Source organism: Augochlora pura, chromosome 1 (assembly GCF_028453695.1).
Source record: "Augochlora pura isolate Apur16 chromosome 1, APUR_v2.2.1, whole genome shotgun sequence".
NCBI lineage: Eukaryota > Metazoa > Arthropoda > Insecta > Hymenoptera > Halictidae > Augochlora > Augochlora pura.
The window spans coordinates 3878752-3895682 of NC_135772.1; the positions used below are offsets into that span (position 1 = coordinate 3878752).

General features: G+C 41.7%; 2 protein-coding genes across 2 annotated transcripts in view; one reads left to right on the forward strand and one right to left on the reverse strand.

Annotated features, from left to right (window-relative positions):
• Positions 1-426: 426 nt before the first annotated feature.
• Positions 427-9050, reverse strand: LOC144470479 (uncharacterized). Its single transcript, XM_078181689.1, has 4 exons — positions 8777-9050; positions 6290-6384; positions 4742-5014; positions 427-4203 (listed from the first exon to the last, which is right to left on the reverse strand). The coding sequence occupies exons 1-4, from the start codon at positions 9048-9050 to the stop codon at positions 4126-4128; spliced, it is 720 nt and encodes a 239-aa protein (XP_078037815.1). The 3' UTR covers positions 427-4125.
• A 1937-nt stretch (positions 9051-10987) lies between these two features.
• Positions 10988-16931, forward strand: part of LOC144470486 (synaptogenesis protein syg-2) — a 45216-nt gene continuing 39272 nt past the window's right edge. The window contains exon 1 of the mRNA XM_078181699.1: positions 10988-11067. Coding sequence (XP_078037825.1) covers positions 10988-11067 — 80 coding nt within the window. The remainder of the gene's footprint in view (positions 11068-16931) is intronic.

A 16931-nucleotide genomic window follows, 5' to 3' on the forward strand; every position in this document is an offset into this window, starting at 1 on the left:
AAGGCTCTTTTAAAATATATACATATTTCATGATACTATTAAAACGTGATATAATTTTTAGTGGCGCCTTAGACCATTCGACTGCGAAGAGGCGATACAAGTAGATTACATGTATGCGGTTATAGTAAAAATGGTAAGATGAAATTTGAAGAATTTAAGGATAGTATGTGTTATTTATATAAGTTATTCTTTCAGAGAATTGGGAATAATGGAATGATATCTATCTAGGATGGACGACTAGGATTTCACGGCAAATATTTCCGGCACCGATTGCAGAGGATCGCTGCATTTTTCTCGACCAGTGCAACAGAAGTTTCTTGCACCTTTTCGCCGACGCTTTCACATTCCATCCGCTCTTCCACAATCTTCGAAACGCGACGAAGCGAGCCGACAACGTGAACTGTTTCTTGCCACCCTCCGTGGCGTTCTGCGCAACCTTGGTAACTCGTTAATAACGTAGAATGATCATACCTCGCGCGCCCCAACAAGTACTATAAATCATGTCGCTTAGCTTATGATACAATAAACGCGTGGTTCGCCTCCGAGAGTCTACGAATTTACATCGAAGTTGCTGGTAGTCCTCCGTAGCTTATCGGCGACTTCTTTCTCGCACGGAGGTTTCAATGTATATTTTTGAACCGTTGGACGCGAACCCTGCGGATTTACGATAATAAATGTAGAGTACAAACGGAACCCTATAAAATAGATCGTCGGGAATCCTCTTGCGAAATGAACGGGGGATTGTAAACGAGAGCGACTACTTAGAAAATGAATATACAGTGCGATGAGGTCAGGAAAGATATCCTCGGTTCGCGCCGACGTATACAGAGAGAACGTTCGCTACAATGGTTTGTTTTCTTAAATAATTCTCCCTTTGACGGCACACGCTTTTCAAATGGTACGCGAAAAAACAATTTCTGTGCAACAGTCTCCCCTAAACTCGACGAATAACGCTCGCGAAATTCTCCTAAAACTATTTTAGTTAGAATTCTCATAAAAACTGCGTTATCATAAAAAGATCCGCGTCGACGACGTTCTCTCGTCCGCGACGTAAACTTGTAAGCTTGAGAAAAATGATACTTTGGCTGCGGCGGAACTCTTCACATATAGAAGAAAAATCCTTAACGATCGTACAACGCGGAGAACGCGTCCCGCGCGACGCCTTCCCGCCGATTCTAAAGTCCGATACACGATCACCTTTTACCATCGCGTAACACATCTTAACTTAAACGGCACCTAACGGCTAAATAAAAGATTCGTTTCGCGCAAAAAACCAGCGGGTAACTAGACGATTCAAGAACGAAAAACTAAACGAACCGTGTTTTTCCCCCCCCGCGGGGCGGTTAAAGCTTCGAAAAATGAGCAACATACATACAGAATGAGTCTAAGATAACCAACAGACGCGTATATATGTGTGTGTGTATATATATATATTTTATATAATATATTTATATATCACTTCGAAAATCGTTAAAAAATCTTATCTTCTTTTTTCATTTTTTTTTTTGCTTTTTCCATCCTCGTGTTCGTCGTCTTTTAAAACTCTATCCACGGTTTACGTAACATCGTTATAATAACACCGCATTTTATCTAGACCCGTACTGTACACGGAAAAATTTTTTTCGCGTCGCCTACGTCCAACAATAAATAATTCAGCTGCAGAGAAACAACACGGGACTGTGTCTGGTGTCTGTGTCTGTCTGTCTGTCCACTTTACGACGCGCGCGCTTATTTATACATACAATATATATACCTATCGTCATCACCGTCGTACAACTACCCCTCGCACTATCATTACACTCCGCGATCCTTCGACGTCGAAACGGACCGTCGCGTCCACTCGATTGCACTTTCGTTATTCGTTCAGATACGACCGTGGAATAATTCGTCGTCCATTGAATTAACCCTAGAACTACCCCCTTGTAGTTTTCTGCGTAAGTTACATTACAGGGTTGCCAGCTACTCGAAATCAAAGCTTGAAAATCCAAAATATTATTTTATTATTTTTGAAATATGAAACTTCAATGTTTTATTTAAATGTATACTTATTAGTAGTTATAAGTATTTATTAGTACTTAGTCGGCAACCTCACAGAAGCATTCTAGGGTTAAATAACTAAGGATAAAAAATTAGAAATAAAATGTAATTCTATGGGGACTCTAGATTTACTTGAAATTACATTGTAGCTTAAATTCGTTTAAATTTTGCTCTTCTGGTTTTTGGAAAATATTTAAAATTTTTTTGAACCACGAATTGAAGTTAATAATTTCTGTTTAAGTTTGATTGCTCGTTATTTGGAAGAAAAGTCTTATTAAAAAATTTCCAGTTACTCTGGAAGGTAAATTAGGGGTCCACCATAAAAGGCGTTTGTTAAACCGGTGAGATTCTGTTTTACAAATGCAAGACAATGCAATTACGTAGAATTGTTGAGGACTCCCGGGGGTGTCAGAATTGTTCCGGAGTTCTCTCTTTCTTTCTCTCCGGTTAATAACATCAAAGCTTCCTGTTAATAACAATAGCGTTCCGGGCGAATAAAGGCGAGAATCTCTGATAATGCAGCATCCCAGACAGCAAACTTAATAAAAATTCTTCAAGATTCTAAATGAGAGAGGTTCTTCAGCCGCGTCGGGCTATGCTTCGACGGATTACCACCTTTCCTCTCTTTTTTTTTTTGTTCTCGTCGAAACGCCCCGGGAAGGAATTTTCATCCACCGTGCAAAATTGATTCGAGTCGAAAAAGAAGTCGCGAACAATGGAGAGGGGTGGCTGTAGCGTGGCCGAACAATTCCGGGGAAAATTGAAAATTCTTTACGTAACACCCGGGAGAACTTGCCAACAAAACGGACAAACAGGGCGGCAGGGAGATTAACCATTCGCGAATTAATGCAGAGCACGCCGCGATCGATAGATTGAACGCTGCCGATCATTTTCGTACGAAATTACGTACTCTTTATGTACCGCGGGAACGACGGTCAAATATTAAATTAACCTCGATCATTTTCGATCTACCGCCGTGAACTTAAAAAGTATATCAATTATAAGAGAATATTTACTTTGGTTAATTAATGTAAAGAATATTAAGATCGATAGACCGAATAGGCGAATAAACTGAAAGTAGTTGGCGTGTAATAAAATAAGCATTGTCAAGCATTGTAGAACAAAATTAAAAATTATTCACGACATGCCGTATGAAATTATATACATCTATGAAATTATATTCATATAATATTGTTGCACCGCTGTCAACTCATAGAAATAATTCAATACACAAGCTTTAATTTCTTTTACTCAGAATTGTCTTGTAAAATGCACAATCGCAGTTTAGTTCAAAATCAGGATATTAAATGAATATAATTGTATTCGAATTGTGCAATCGAGCGAGATTCGCGTCGCGTCGCGATCCGAGAAATCGCCGCAGAAAGGAATCTCTAGTCCCACGAGACCTCTTGTATATCGTCCTGCCATCGTTCTCTAGCATTCTTTACGGACGGCAGAATAGGGCCCGCTATAATTTTCACGTTGTTCGTTTCATATAGTTTTTATTAGAGCCATTACCGTCGATCGCTTCGCCGTCGGTCGTTTTCACCTGCGAGAACAGAAACACTCTACCGATATCGTGATTCCCATCGACGTAACCGAACGGACACTCCCTTTTCTCCGTTCCCCTAATCGTCGACAACACGATAACAATTTCTATCACGAATCCTCCGGAAAGCATATATTATATATCTCATACTATAATTCGCGCGTGAAACATATTCATCTGTTTCTCTGTTTCATTTAAATTACTTTCATCGTTCGCCGTCCTCGTCAACCTCTCTCGCCCTCTCTCTCTCTCTCTCTCTCTCTCTCTCTCTCTCTCTCTCTCTCTCTCTTTCTCTCTGTCTACTGTACGAGAATTATAACGATCCCGCGCGACGTTCCTCGCGAACGAGACAACGGGGAACGTCGTCCGTGTGTGGTTAGTATAGTTCTCAAGATAGCTTGGTGTCTGCGTTTTTAGCGTCAGTCCCCTTTCCCTTCGAATCCAGGAGCTTGTTAATTTTTCTTAGTAACGGGTGTGCGTCGAGAAACGTTTTAAGGGCGAGTAATTGTTGCGTCGATCGAGATCGAGCCCGCTTAGAATCATGTGGTCGGCGTGTTCGATGACGGCGGCGTGTCGGTGCGCCATAACGAGCTGCCCGACTGGCTGATCGTGTTGATCTGAAAGAAAATGTAGAAATGGATGTTAATGTAGAAAATAATTTAGAAATAGATGTAGATATTATATATCTAGATGTATATTATATACGTAGATGTAGATATTATAATCTTGTATAGATACAAATATAGTTATTATATACAGATATAACATTTAAATAATTGTTTTAGGCTCCAACGGGAATATACATACACCGCACACGATTTTATAACACAAATGGACCGGAAGCTACAAATTAAAGGACAATGCGTGGACATCGCTGGACAAACAATGAACATCAAACTCATCGATGAATCGTCGCGACGCTGGATGCATCAGAAAAGGAAAGAGCTACATAATCGAATCGGAACGAGTTCACGCTCATCGGAACATCGTCATCGACTGGTTATACGACGGCAACTGAACATGTTCTCGGGGGAATGCGCTCTCGATTGCGATTCGAACGAGACTCTAAATCGCGAGAGTTACAAACCCGGCTTGGCGACGCGGACAAGCGGGTGGGGGGCCGCCCTCTCTCTAGGGTCGTCAATTAATTGTCACCTTATTGTCGTGTCCGATTAATGGAGTTTCTGCCGTGGTCTCGTCGCTCGCGCGACTCATGTACGGAAGCGGGGGTGGCACATAAATCGGCTTGGAATGACTGGCGACTTGCGCGTAAATCGTCGGTTCCTGGATTGGCTGCCTGCGCGTCAGGGTCGACATGGGTAGCAGTTGAGGTCGCTGAATATTGGACACCTGTACCGGCTGATAACAATTAGGCGGTATTCGTCGGGTGCCCCGGAGCGACAGCTCGGCGTACGTCAGCTCTGATCCCTGGAAAATCGGAGAATGTGCGATTTGTTACCGATTACCGCGCGCAGCCAGCTACCGGAAATCTAATGCTGCCTCTTCTATCTCTCTCTCTCTCTCTCTCTCTCTCTCTCTCTCTCTCTCTCTCTCTCTCTCCGTGTCTCTCTTTCTCTACCCTCTGTAATTGCATCAGCCTCGTAAGGTGATTATAGAGAACGGTCGACACGATTCCGCGACCGGTTCATTTGCTATCGGATCACCTTTGTCCCGTCTAATATCGATTTTTCTGCACTAATTCGCGGACACTGGAACCGGCTGTTCTCTCTGGCTTGTTGGAGTTGCCAACGAGTCCAAAACCAGCCGAAAATCTGCTAAACTTAGCCAGTTTCTCCGGTGAATGCACTTAACACTTTATCTACCGGGCATTTACTTATATCTTTTTGGTTGTAGAAATATTGAATCAAACGTTGCACATTACTCGCTTTTATTTCATAAAATTATTTTGTCTTATTATTATTAAACGAGCTATACTATATGACTTATTATTCCTATAAGAATTATATCATGTCTTATTACGCCTACATAATTCATATTACATGTCTCACGATTTAACACGAATTGTACATTTTATAATTCTTATACGAACAGACCAGTCTCATTGTTACCGTCGCGAACTAATATAAAACAGTTGCCGTTGCTTCGGCTCCAGTAAATCCAGCGTTAAGAAGTTTACGGAGAGCCCCGTAATAAATCGAAATTCTTGGCGAAACTTCGGCCCCCGGACGGCCGGCTTCGCGCTCTCGGAACATATCTCCCCGTCCGTGGAGTGCATAAAAATGTGCATTTTTTACAAACGGCTAACTTCAGAGGCAGATCTCCAAGCAGAACTTCCGGCAACGGTGGATGGTTAATGCCGTTGAAACGGACACGGGGACTGGTCATTTCCGACCGGGGAACCGTGTGCTCGACTCGAAAAGTCTTTAACGAGAAATGAAAAGAGGCGTCGCGCGCGCTGGGTTGTGGGGTGGTTCTCGGTGCTGTTTTAAAAGTTACGAGGGCCACCCACTCAAAGTTTTCGTGCTCTATCGAATCCTTTTCCCTTTATTTTTGGCACGTGACACGTATGCTCACGCTGCGACGCGGCGAGAAAAGAGACAAAAAGAAAGGGAGGAGAAAGAGAGAGAAGCAGTGGAACAGAGAAAGAGAGAGAGAGAGAGAGAGAGAGAGAGAGAGAGAGAAAGAGAGGGATGAAGTGGGAGAGGGAGCAAAGCTCGTTCAATTAATGCAATTTGTACTCACGTTATTGACATTGGCGAAAGTGCTCGCGTCTGTTCGTGGCTGGTGCAGAACGTACCGCGGTGAAGTGCCCTTGCACAGTTCCGCGTAAGAATTTTCTGCGGAAAAACAAGTTCAAGATGATTGTTAACTGTTTCACGGCTGCTGGGCGGCAAGAACTTTTTCGCCACACTCGTTTTCCCCTCTCCGGCCAGAAACTTCAAAGAAACTGCCTTCTTCGTCGTTTTAACCCGTTACTCCGACGCTCTACCGAACACGTATAATTACGGGGTTGTTTCGCTCCCGGGTTTTTTTATCGGAGAAACCTCGCTTTCCGGACAAATGCGCACTGAATTTACAGTCGAACGCACAACCGATCATTTTTTCCATGACGAATCGACGCACAATTTTTACTTACATATTTTTCTATTGAGAAGCGAAGTACGTTTATTATGTATCATTGGATTATTGTATTGTTAAATAATATATATATATATATATATATATATATATATATATATAATACAGAAAATTGTTATACTATTATGTTATCGGTTCGCAATATTTTTAAATTATTAAAATTAGAGATCCTTGGATATATGGTGTTTAAATGGACTTGGGTCATTTTCGAAATAAACGGCTCGTTTCTTCCCTAAAGCAAAAGCAGAATAAAGCCATGATTAGTATACTTACGATGCGGATAAGGCTGTAAAAAATTCACTGGATTATTATTCAACTTATTACCGGTATTAACCCTTTGCACTCGAGCGGTGACTTTGCTACATCATTAAAAATTGTTAAAGCATATAGTCCATATCTATATTTAAGTAGACTTATATTTATATATCAGTTTGTACTTACTACATTGATTATAACTATTTCACTGTCTTTGAAATACCGTATTGGATTCACAGTTGAGTGCAAAGGGTTATATCAATTTAAACAACATTTATTAATTCTGCATAAACACCGCCGCCTAGCTGTCAATACATCATCCACGTACTCGCGGACGATAAACGAAACCGCGAAGGCAATTATCCAAGCGAAACAATTCCCGTAGATCGTTTCTCAGGATCGCGACGATTACGTATAATAAAGAATCTCGCCAGACGAGTTTCCAATCAGAAAAATCGCGGTAATACCGTTCGCCGAACGTCTAATTGGAATTCGTCGAGTGGAGAACAAAGGCAACAGCGGATCCAGGAACGTTTCATCATTTCCGATTCCTACTTTGCTACCGCGAACCTTCCAATAACCCACTGAATAAACTGTTGACTTTAATAATAAAATCGATCGATCGTACCACGGTGTCCGGTGGTCTTCTCCTGCCCGGCCGGAGAAAGTTTCGCAAGTATCGGGACAAGAAAACCGCCGGGAATTTTTTTCGCTCGGAAATTTGCTACGCTGTAACGAGAGCTAATTGCCGGCATTTCTTTCGCCAGACTTTCCACGACTCTTCGCCGTGGTATCGGCTACCGTGAAACGCGCCAGGTTAATTCTCCGGTGCGGCGTCTGTACCGAAGTGCACCTTACTCTTCATTAAGCGCTGGGTGTACAGACTGTGTTACAGCACTCGCGAATTACACACGATTTCCTCGTGACAAACAGAATAATCGAGACGATAATTGCTCCGAGAATGTCTCGCGATGTTAGAGACTCGAGTGACAATATTTTATTCTTTATTTTTGATTGGTTGTTTTATGTTGAATCAACGCATTCGACTGTATCATGGATGCTGCGAAATCCTGTGCAATATATTGCGTTAGTTAATGAGCGAAGAATGTAAATTCGAAGACGAGTTTTCGAAGAGAAACATTTTGGTATTTAGTATAATATTTTATATTTTATTATATGTGCGTATATACAGTGGGGAGCAAGATTGAGTTAATACATTATAGATGGTAAAACGATTTTCCGTGAGTCTTAAATGAATATTTAGATAATACATTTCGTACTTCATAAAGCACAATTTCTCACGAATTTCAACAAGAAATAAGTAATTTTTACACTTCATTAAATCAGTTCTAAAAAGTTCTACCATTTAAAAATATCGATTCAATTATGCTCCCCAAACTCATGCAACTGCTGCATAAAATCTCGGAGCACGTCTGGCACAAGAAACGGTCGCCGCCCCACCTGCGAATAAATAAATTATCGCTACGATTAAAGCGTTCTAAAAACGATGGCACCGTCGATCGCAGCCATCGACATCTGTAAAAAAATCGTGCGGTCAGCAGGTGGGGGGACTCGTAAATCGCTGGCACTCGAGCCGACTGCTCCTTCTGAAAGAATATCGGGCGTCGGGTGTCTGCGACACGGGCCGTCAACACGGAGGATGCGCGTCTAATCGCCGTTGCAACGAAGCGTAGGAAAACCGTCGGCTAGCGAAAGGAGCCGCGTCATAGACGTCGCGGCGTTGGGAAAGGGGTTGACGGAGGAGGGTTCGGCAAAGGGGGTCGATCGGCGTTGAACGATGGTCGCAACACACCAGATGGTCGTTAAATTACCCACCATTAGCGTGAGGAATTATATCGGGGTCCTTCTCGAAGCTCTCGATGCTGTCGGAGTTGAGAGGCAAGGTCGACGATTTATCACGTGGAGAGGAGCTGCCGGTGCCGGACGCGGCCAGGTTCGCCATGCCGCCGTCGTCGTGAGAGTCCTTGTCCTCCTGCGGCCTTGGTCGATACCGCAATCTCACAGCCAGCACTATCACGAAGATCACCAAGAGGAGGCCGGCCGTGGCGCCGACGACCGCGCCGAGCAGCGGCCCGGACAACGACAGCATCACCGGTGTCAGCGCTGGAAATCGCAGTAAATGCTTCTCAGTTCTCTCGGCCCCCAACCTCCTCCTCGACCTCCTCGACCGGCCTCGACATCCTCCTCGACCGGTCGCCCGCCCCACCCCCTTCTAACGCCCCGGCAATCCTCCCAACGAGATTGGGATTTGATCGTTGAAAGGACCGCTGATCTCGCGGGGATTTCCTTTGGGAAGCTCGCGCGCTCGGGATCGCACGGGATAAGGGGTTCGCGAGGCTTGATTTCTTGTCTTTGCCTTGCATTGTTTCGGGACCATCCTCGCGCCGGCTCTGTCTTTCTAATCCCGGAATCGTCGTCGTTCGAACCAGTCCGACCGGAGACGCGCGCGGCTGCTCTTTGCTGAACGACAGCTTTCTGTCTGTAGACTGTTTTCATCCCGTGGGCAAGGATTCATCCCAGAAGCGATAGGCAAATATATTTGTATATATTTTCGAATTTGAGACATTTTTTAATTAATTATTAATTGCTTGGAAAACTTGCAGCATGGATAAAGTTTTGGATAAGAATTGGTCAATTTTGATCGATGATACGTTTGCGAGGAATCATCGTGGCGTGATGATCGTGCTTTTAAATTGATGCTTGGAGGTTCTAGTTTAAGATAGGGATATGTAAATTTATCTATGTTGTACGCTAATTTCTCGCAGACTTATCATCTCTTAAACTTGTCCAATGTCCACTCAGAACATTATCTTACAACCTCAAAAAAGTATATATATATATATATATATACTACTAGTAAGTATATATATATATATATATATATACTTTTTATACTCTAATAAGTCTGCGAGAAATTAGCGTACAACATAGATAAATTTACATATACATATATATATATATATATTGCTTTATTTTATGCGCTTGTTTCCGTCCACAAATTCGACTTTATTGTATACTCGATGTACAAGGTGTCCGTAAGGGAACCGATAAGTCCGTTAATTTCCCAGGTGCCTTATAATTTCGCCTACCATCGCGCTGCTGACAGTTTCCAAGTGCTTAAACGCGCGAAAGTCGGTGGCGACCGGCGATAGTAGATAATAATATATATCTCGCGGTAATATCGCGTCGATCAATTGATAAAGGACCGTCGCGTTTCGCGCCGCCGCTGACGTAAGGAATTCAAACAACGTTCCGCGTGATTTATTTCGTCGCCCGCCCGTAATTTCGACCGGCGACTTTGATTTACGTTCGCGGTCGCATTGTAGGTAATAATGGATTAATATCTCGATAATAAACGAGCGCAACGGCTGATTAACCACGGTCCAGTGAGTCTCGTATTTAGCCGACGACAATTATGGAAATGAGAATGTTTCGGGAGAATGAGAGGGGGGGGGGGTGTAGAGTTGCTCCGTTTTCCGGTCGCGATATCGGCGGACAGTTGCGACGGAAATAAGGAAACGCACTCGAAAAAGAAAAAGCGAGAGAGAGTGTTAAATTGTTACTTTTACCACTTGTTATAGCACATATCGAATTCGCATCGTTCGACGACTCGATTATTTTATTATTCCGTAGAAAACGAAATGAGATGCGTATTTGGCCTATTATATTTCATCTATAGTTTTGAAGATTGATTGTTGCACTGTGTAATTTTTAAGGCTAACAAAATAATATTTTATTCCTTATAAATCCGGTCCTAAACAATAAATATAAGGGACGAAGAGCGAGGGTGACAAAACCTTCCCTGCGAAATATTTCACCAATGAAGGGGTTCAGCTAAAAATTGAAAACAAATCATTAGCAAATGGTCTATGAAATATTCACTTATAGATTCATAGCGATATTTAATACCGCGGTGTTCGTTCGCCAATAAATGATTTCATTGGCGACGCCTAGATACCTCGTGTCGGCCGCGATAAGAGTCCGCGATCGGTGACCAGTGATAAGAAGCTTGTGCGTTGTCTAGGCATGGTCCACACTACGTTCGATTATATTACCGAAGCAAGACCATCATTCCCGCATGCAATGACAAGGTCTACAGAGAACAGGTGAAACATTAAAAATCTACGATCAGAAGCGAGAAAGCGCGTCGTCGAGCAAGCAAATAAGAGTACATGTGTAGTGCACGCCTTCCGGTTCGACACGACACCACGCACTATAAGTAAACGAGTCACCGTGTACGCAATAAATCAATTCGCCGGGGGAAAACGCGTTTCTGGATTATCCTGGATCGCGATTATATTTCTTGAATCGCGGGAGAGAAAAACGTGGAAGAGTCTTCCATTAGATATAGACGATAATTGTTATAAAATAGTAGAATGTCATGTAGAGTAATATTCTATATTATGTATAGTAATTATTTTTTGTTATAATATTAAATGTAATATAAATGATGTTATAGTATAATATTAATGTGATATAATAATATTATTATAATAATTAATATATGAAATGGAAGAGTATTCCATTATCCAGACGATATTGCTTGCTATAAAATAATAGTAGAATATCACAGAATAACATTCTATATCATATGTTCAGTATCGAATTAAAACAGTGATAAAATAGCAATAAGAGAAAGATGTCACCATGGCCCTACATAATTGGCTTAATTCCCATAAAATCTAAAAATTGATTAATCAACCCCAAGGGACAAATCTAGTTATCTAATTCTAACAAAACTAAATCCGGACTCGTAGAATGCCGTGGTCAAAGGTGACACCGTCGTTGAACGGGGTCCGATCTTCCGAACCCGGACAAGCGTGGAAAACGAAAAAAAGCAACAGAACACAAAGTGTCGCCGTGAAAACGCTCTTCCCGTCGGCGGGCAAACAGTTTTCCCAGAGAACGGGGGTGGAGAGAGAGAGAGAGAGAGAAACAGAGAGAGAGAGAGATGAAAATGGACCGCTTCGAGCCCGGGTTTCCGCCAAATGAGTGAACGAACGCGTCAAATAAATGATGACATTCTAAAAGCGTGCCGAGATTTCTACGTGGTCCTCTGCAGTGGCACGTCTCGCGGGGGTGGTCGCGGTGGGGCGGGGTCCCGGGCTCGTAAAAAGCAGCTCGTAAAAATGTACATTTCCCGGGGACGCGATCGTAAAGGCAGTTTCGCTTCAATCCTTTCCTCGGCTGCCACTTTTCCCTCACCCCTTTCTTAACCCTCGTCCACTTTTATTATGCTTCTTTTCCGGAATTACCGATATTTCAAAGCGGAGATCCGAGAAACCGAAATATTTTGAGGTTAGGTGTTATTTTCCATATTGCCGCGTCGCGGGGTGGGAGGGAGACGGTTATTGCACCCCCGTTAGCAACCCTTAGAGGTTCTCAATGTAGAGGACGATTTCTGCGATTGGATTAATATTTCTTGAGCGATTTTTGTTTTTTATTTTACTGGTGGAAGTCTTTGAATATAGATAACAATATTCTATAGATCTTTCTGTAGTTTCTATAAACGTAATATAGACTAATATCGGGTTTCTATGGATTATAGATAAACTGAGGATCTTATGGGTTTTTGTAACAGAAATTAATAGATAAGGCATAGAATGGCGACAGAGAAATTTAACGATAATTTAACTTAATTTAAATTTCATTGCCATTTTCATAAATTAAATATAAAACAGCTACCCTTAGTAGCCCATAAATAAAATTGACAATATATAATAAATATACAAATTTTACAACTTAATATAGCAATTTTTTAGCGATGCCTCAGAGTTTCTATTCGATTGCAAAGGGTTAAAAAAAGGGTTCCACGGTGGTTGCAACCCCCAAATACAGCGCGCGTGCAACGACGAAGGGCGTCTATCTTGTCCATGGTGGCAATCGTCGATACGACGGCCACGGTGTCCCGCGGATTAACCGAACCGGCTAATTTCGGATTAATCGATTCCATATCCTCGCGTTTGCGCGCCAGAATTGATCCGCGTGAGCGACGACCGACCGCCAATTAATTGGTCCGATCGCTCGTTTTACCTGGAAGATAGACCCCGGATCGCTGGGCGCCGCGAGGGAACGGAACCGTGTGCATTTCCGGTAACTTGAACATACGCTAGTATTCCGGAAGTATCGTAGCTTTTCAGAGCCTTGATCGGTGCATATAGAAGGTAGTACGCTACATTATATTTTAATTGTATTTAAATTGCAATTGAAATTGAATTTAAGTTTCATTTAAATTGAATTGAAGTTGCATTTAAATTGAATTTAAGTTTCATTTAAATTGAATTTAAGTTTCATTTAAATTGAATTTAAGTTGCATTTAAATTGAATTGAAGTTTCATTTAAATTGCATTTTATTTCGCTTAGAATAATGACTGAAATAACTTGTAACTGAATAGACTGAAAGGTTTGCATTTTGTAATTGTTAATTATAATGTAGTCGTAATTGAAATTGTATAATATAATTGAAATGTAACTGGAATTCGATAATATAATTGAAATGTAATAGAGTTTGAAATATAATTTATATGTAATAGAATTTGAATATAATTGAGATGTAATGCAATTTGAAATTCAATGTTAATTGAAGTACAATATAAATTGAAATATAATGCAGTCGAAATAGTATGCAATTGAATTACAATGTAATTAAATTACAATGCCATTGAAATGCTATGTAGTTGAATTACAATGCAATTGAAATACAATATCATTGAAGTACAACGCAGTTGCATTACATTGTAATTGAAATACAATGCAGTTGCATTACAATGTAATTAAAATACAATGCAGTTGTATTACAATGTAATTGAAATACAATGCAGTTGCATTACAATGTAATTAAAATACAATGCAGTTGCATTACAATGTAATTAAAATACAATGCAGTTGTATTACAATGTAATTGAAATACAATGCAGTTGCATTGCAATTTAATTAAAATACAATGCAGTCGAATTACAATCTAATAATCTAAAATTAATTTTGTTACATGTCTCGTATAAAACTCTTATATTTTTCTTAGCTATTGCAATGTTCTATATCACCCTTTCATCGATTAAAATAGAAGAATATAGATGCAAACCTTAGCTATCTGTTGACCGGTCAACAATATATTAAATAACAATCTATCTTCGCCATATATTGCCTATATTAATCAATAAACCAATAAATATTAACCAGATCATATCGACGAGAATTTTCAAGTCAAAAATATCGCGACGATGATCGAACATGGTCGATAGAATTCGAAACTCGCGAACAATCGAAAACTTGGTAACCAAACCAACGGATCATCAAAATATAATTTCACGCGATATTATTTCCTCCTCGTTCCGTGTAACACGCGATTGTTCCCACGAAGTCGCAGCATCGCGTTAGGCCCGCAATAAATCTGGGATTCAGATGCACCGTCCGAACAGAGAACTCGCGTCGGTTCACTCAAGTTCGAGATTAATCAAAATCCACTTAAATCCGTGAACTCCCCTAAACGAGTAGACCTCTTATTCTGCCCCCGTGATTCTAAGTTGATATTAAACGGAGGAGGCAGTCGTTCTCCCGTTGTCGTCCTGGATACAGGGAACGGCGCTGCTCGTCGACACCACTCTCTCTCTCTCTCTCTCTCTCTCTCGACGATTCCCAGGCACCGAGTTAAGTCGAAAGCAATTTTATAATCCCTCTCGCGCGCGCCGTGCTAATCGCGTTTCAGTTGTCTCGCTTAGACGGGGAGACACGCCAAAAATAGAAATTAAATGGCGCGGACCTCGAACGCTCCACGTTTTTGATAAATTAGATCCGTCGCGACTTTTTCCTTTGTTTAATTCTTTGCAGTGCGATAAGGATTCCTTGCTGTATAATCAGAATCGTGATAAAGATTCCGTATAGTAAATATGATGATATACTGTACTAAAATATAGTAATCTATAATGTAAAAATTCCATATATTAAATATATTGAAATCTATAATATAAAAATTCCATATATTAAATATATTGAAATATACCGCACTAATATACAATAATCTATAATATAATATATCGGACAGTGGAATTATTTTCAGGTAACTAAATAATTTGATCGGTTAGCAATTCCTTCGTATTCGTGCACGATATTCCAATAGAATTTATAATTTAATACGCGCGAGTCGATGATTTATCGAAACGCGGGGTGGCCGCCGATCGTTACTCTTTTTACTATAATTTGATAGTGTCAGTCGCGTGTGAATCCCCGAGTCTTACCGACGATTACACGGCCGCCTGGTTTACCGGCTGTTAAACACGTCCAATCTAATCGGTGGGGATAATAAACGCGGCGGCATGTAATCGGAGCGATTGTTACGACTCGTTTACTCGCGGCCGAGCTGCGAGCTAACCTCCCCCGGCACGTAATCGTGGCTTTACGACTTTTTCACGCCCGGCGATTATTATCGACGTTGTTTTTAACCCTCGCCACGATGTTCGGATCAAAAGAACAGAAGAAAAAGAGACTGTATTCTACACTTATATATATATAAAAATTATTTTTTAGGTTTTGGTATTAATATATTAACGAGCAGGTATTTTTATTATAACTTTACTACGTGATAGATGATCTTAATAATTAAAATTGCTTCGATATTTTTATAGTAAAGACGCGGCCAGTATTTCTGTAATTCATCCCTTGTATCATTTTCTTCAGGTACAAGGGGTTACTAAAGCTCCTAGAATCCCTAAAAATTCGGGGAGGGAAGGGTCTTTCGTCACAGCGTTTACACGTTGAACAAGCAAAAACAATACAGGAACAGGTGTTCGCGGACTAAGTCCGATCTATTAAATCGTCCGATATTCAAGAATGCAAATTCAACGAGGTCTCCGCGCCACTAAATCAAAACATCAGGAGCACGGAACATATCGATGGCGGTTGACACGGGGGAGAGAGGGGAGGGGGAGGGGGTATGGCAGCGACGTTGGTGGTAGTATGACCGCGTATCTGAAGAGGAACGCGCGGTGCAGCGCGAGATCAGCGGCGGGGGAGTACGGCGGGGTAGTTAGTTAACCGAGGGGCACGTCGCCCGGAATCGCTTTGCGCTGGGCAGCCGTTTAATCGGATTCCAATCACCGTATTCATTTATTTATAAGACTAATCAAGTCCAGGGATTTACGGTGGAGCTCCGCAGACGTCGCCGAGCCCGCGCAGACAATTCTAGCATTCGGCTACGGCGGAGGGCACGTTTATCGAACTTCTGTCCTCTCTCTCTCTCTCTCGCTTGACTACGGGGGATGAAGATCGGGTTCAGCCGCAGACCAATTTCGGTTCTGAACGTCCTCGAGCAGGTTTGCACGTGCAAGCGGTTGTCTTGGTGGTGTCCCTTGGAACCCTTGCGGAGGAGGCTCTCTCTCTGTCGTCTTTCCCGTCCTTTCTCGTCGTCCTCTCTCTCTCTCTCTCTCTCTCTCTCTCTCTCTCTCTCTCTCTCTCTATCTATATATATATATATATATATCTTGTCCTCTCTTTCTCTGTACTTCCTCTCGTTCTCTCTCTCTCTCTCTCTCTCTCTCTCTGTACTTCTGTCTCATTCTGTGCTTCTATCTCACTCTATATTTCTGTCTCGCTTTGTACTTCTATCTCGTTCTGTCATCTGTCTCATTCTCTGCTTCTACCTTACCTTGTACTTCTGTTTCACTCTGCACGTCTGTCTCACTATGTACTTATATCTTATTCTGTGCTTCCATTTCACTCTGTGCTTCCATCTCACTCTGTACTTCTTCCATCTCACTCTATACTTCTATCTCGTTCTATACTTCCGCCTTACTCTGTCTTTCCGTCTCGCTCTGTACTTCTGCCTTACTCTGTCTTCCGTCTTGCTCTGTACTTCTGCCATACTCTGTCTTTCCATCTTGCTCTGTACTTCCGTCTTACATCGTACTTCTGTCTTACTCTGTCTTTTATCTCTCTCTCTCTCTCTCTCTCGCTCTCTGTCTGTTTCTCTGGCTTC

Coding starts and splice junctions, on each gene's coding strand:
- LOC144470479 (XM_078181689.1), bottom strand. CDS start 9,050: ATGCTGTCGTTGTCCGGGCCGCTGCTCGGCGCGGTCGTCGGCGCCACG. Junction 6,385..8,776: donor TATAATTCCTCACGCTAATG/GTGGGTAATTTA, acceptor GTTTTTCCGCAG/AAAATTCTTACGCGGAACTG. Junction 5,015..6,289: donor CTTTCGCCAATGTCAATAAC/GTGAGTACAAAT, acceptor CCGATTTTCCAG/GGATCAGAGCTGACGTACGC.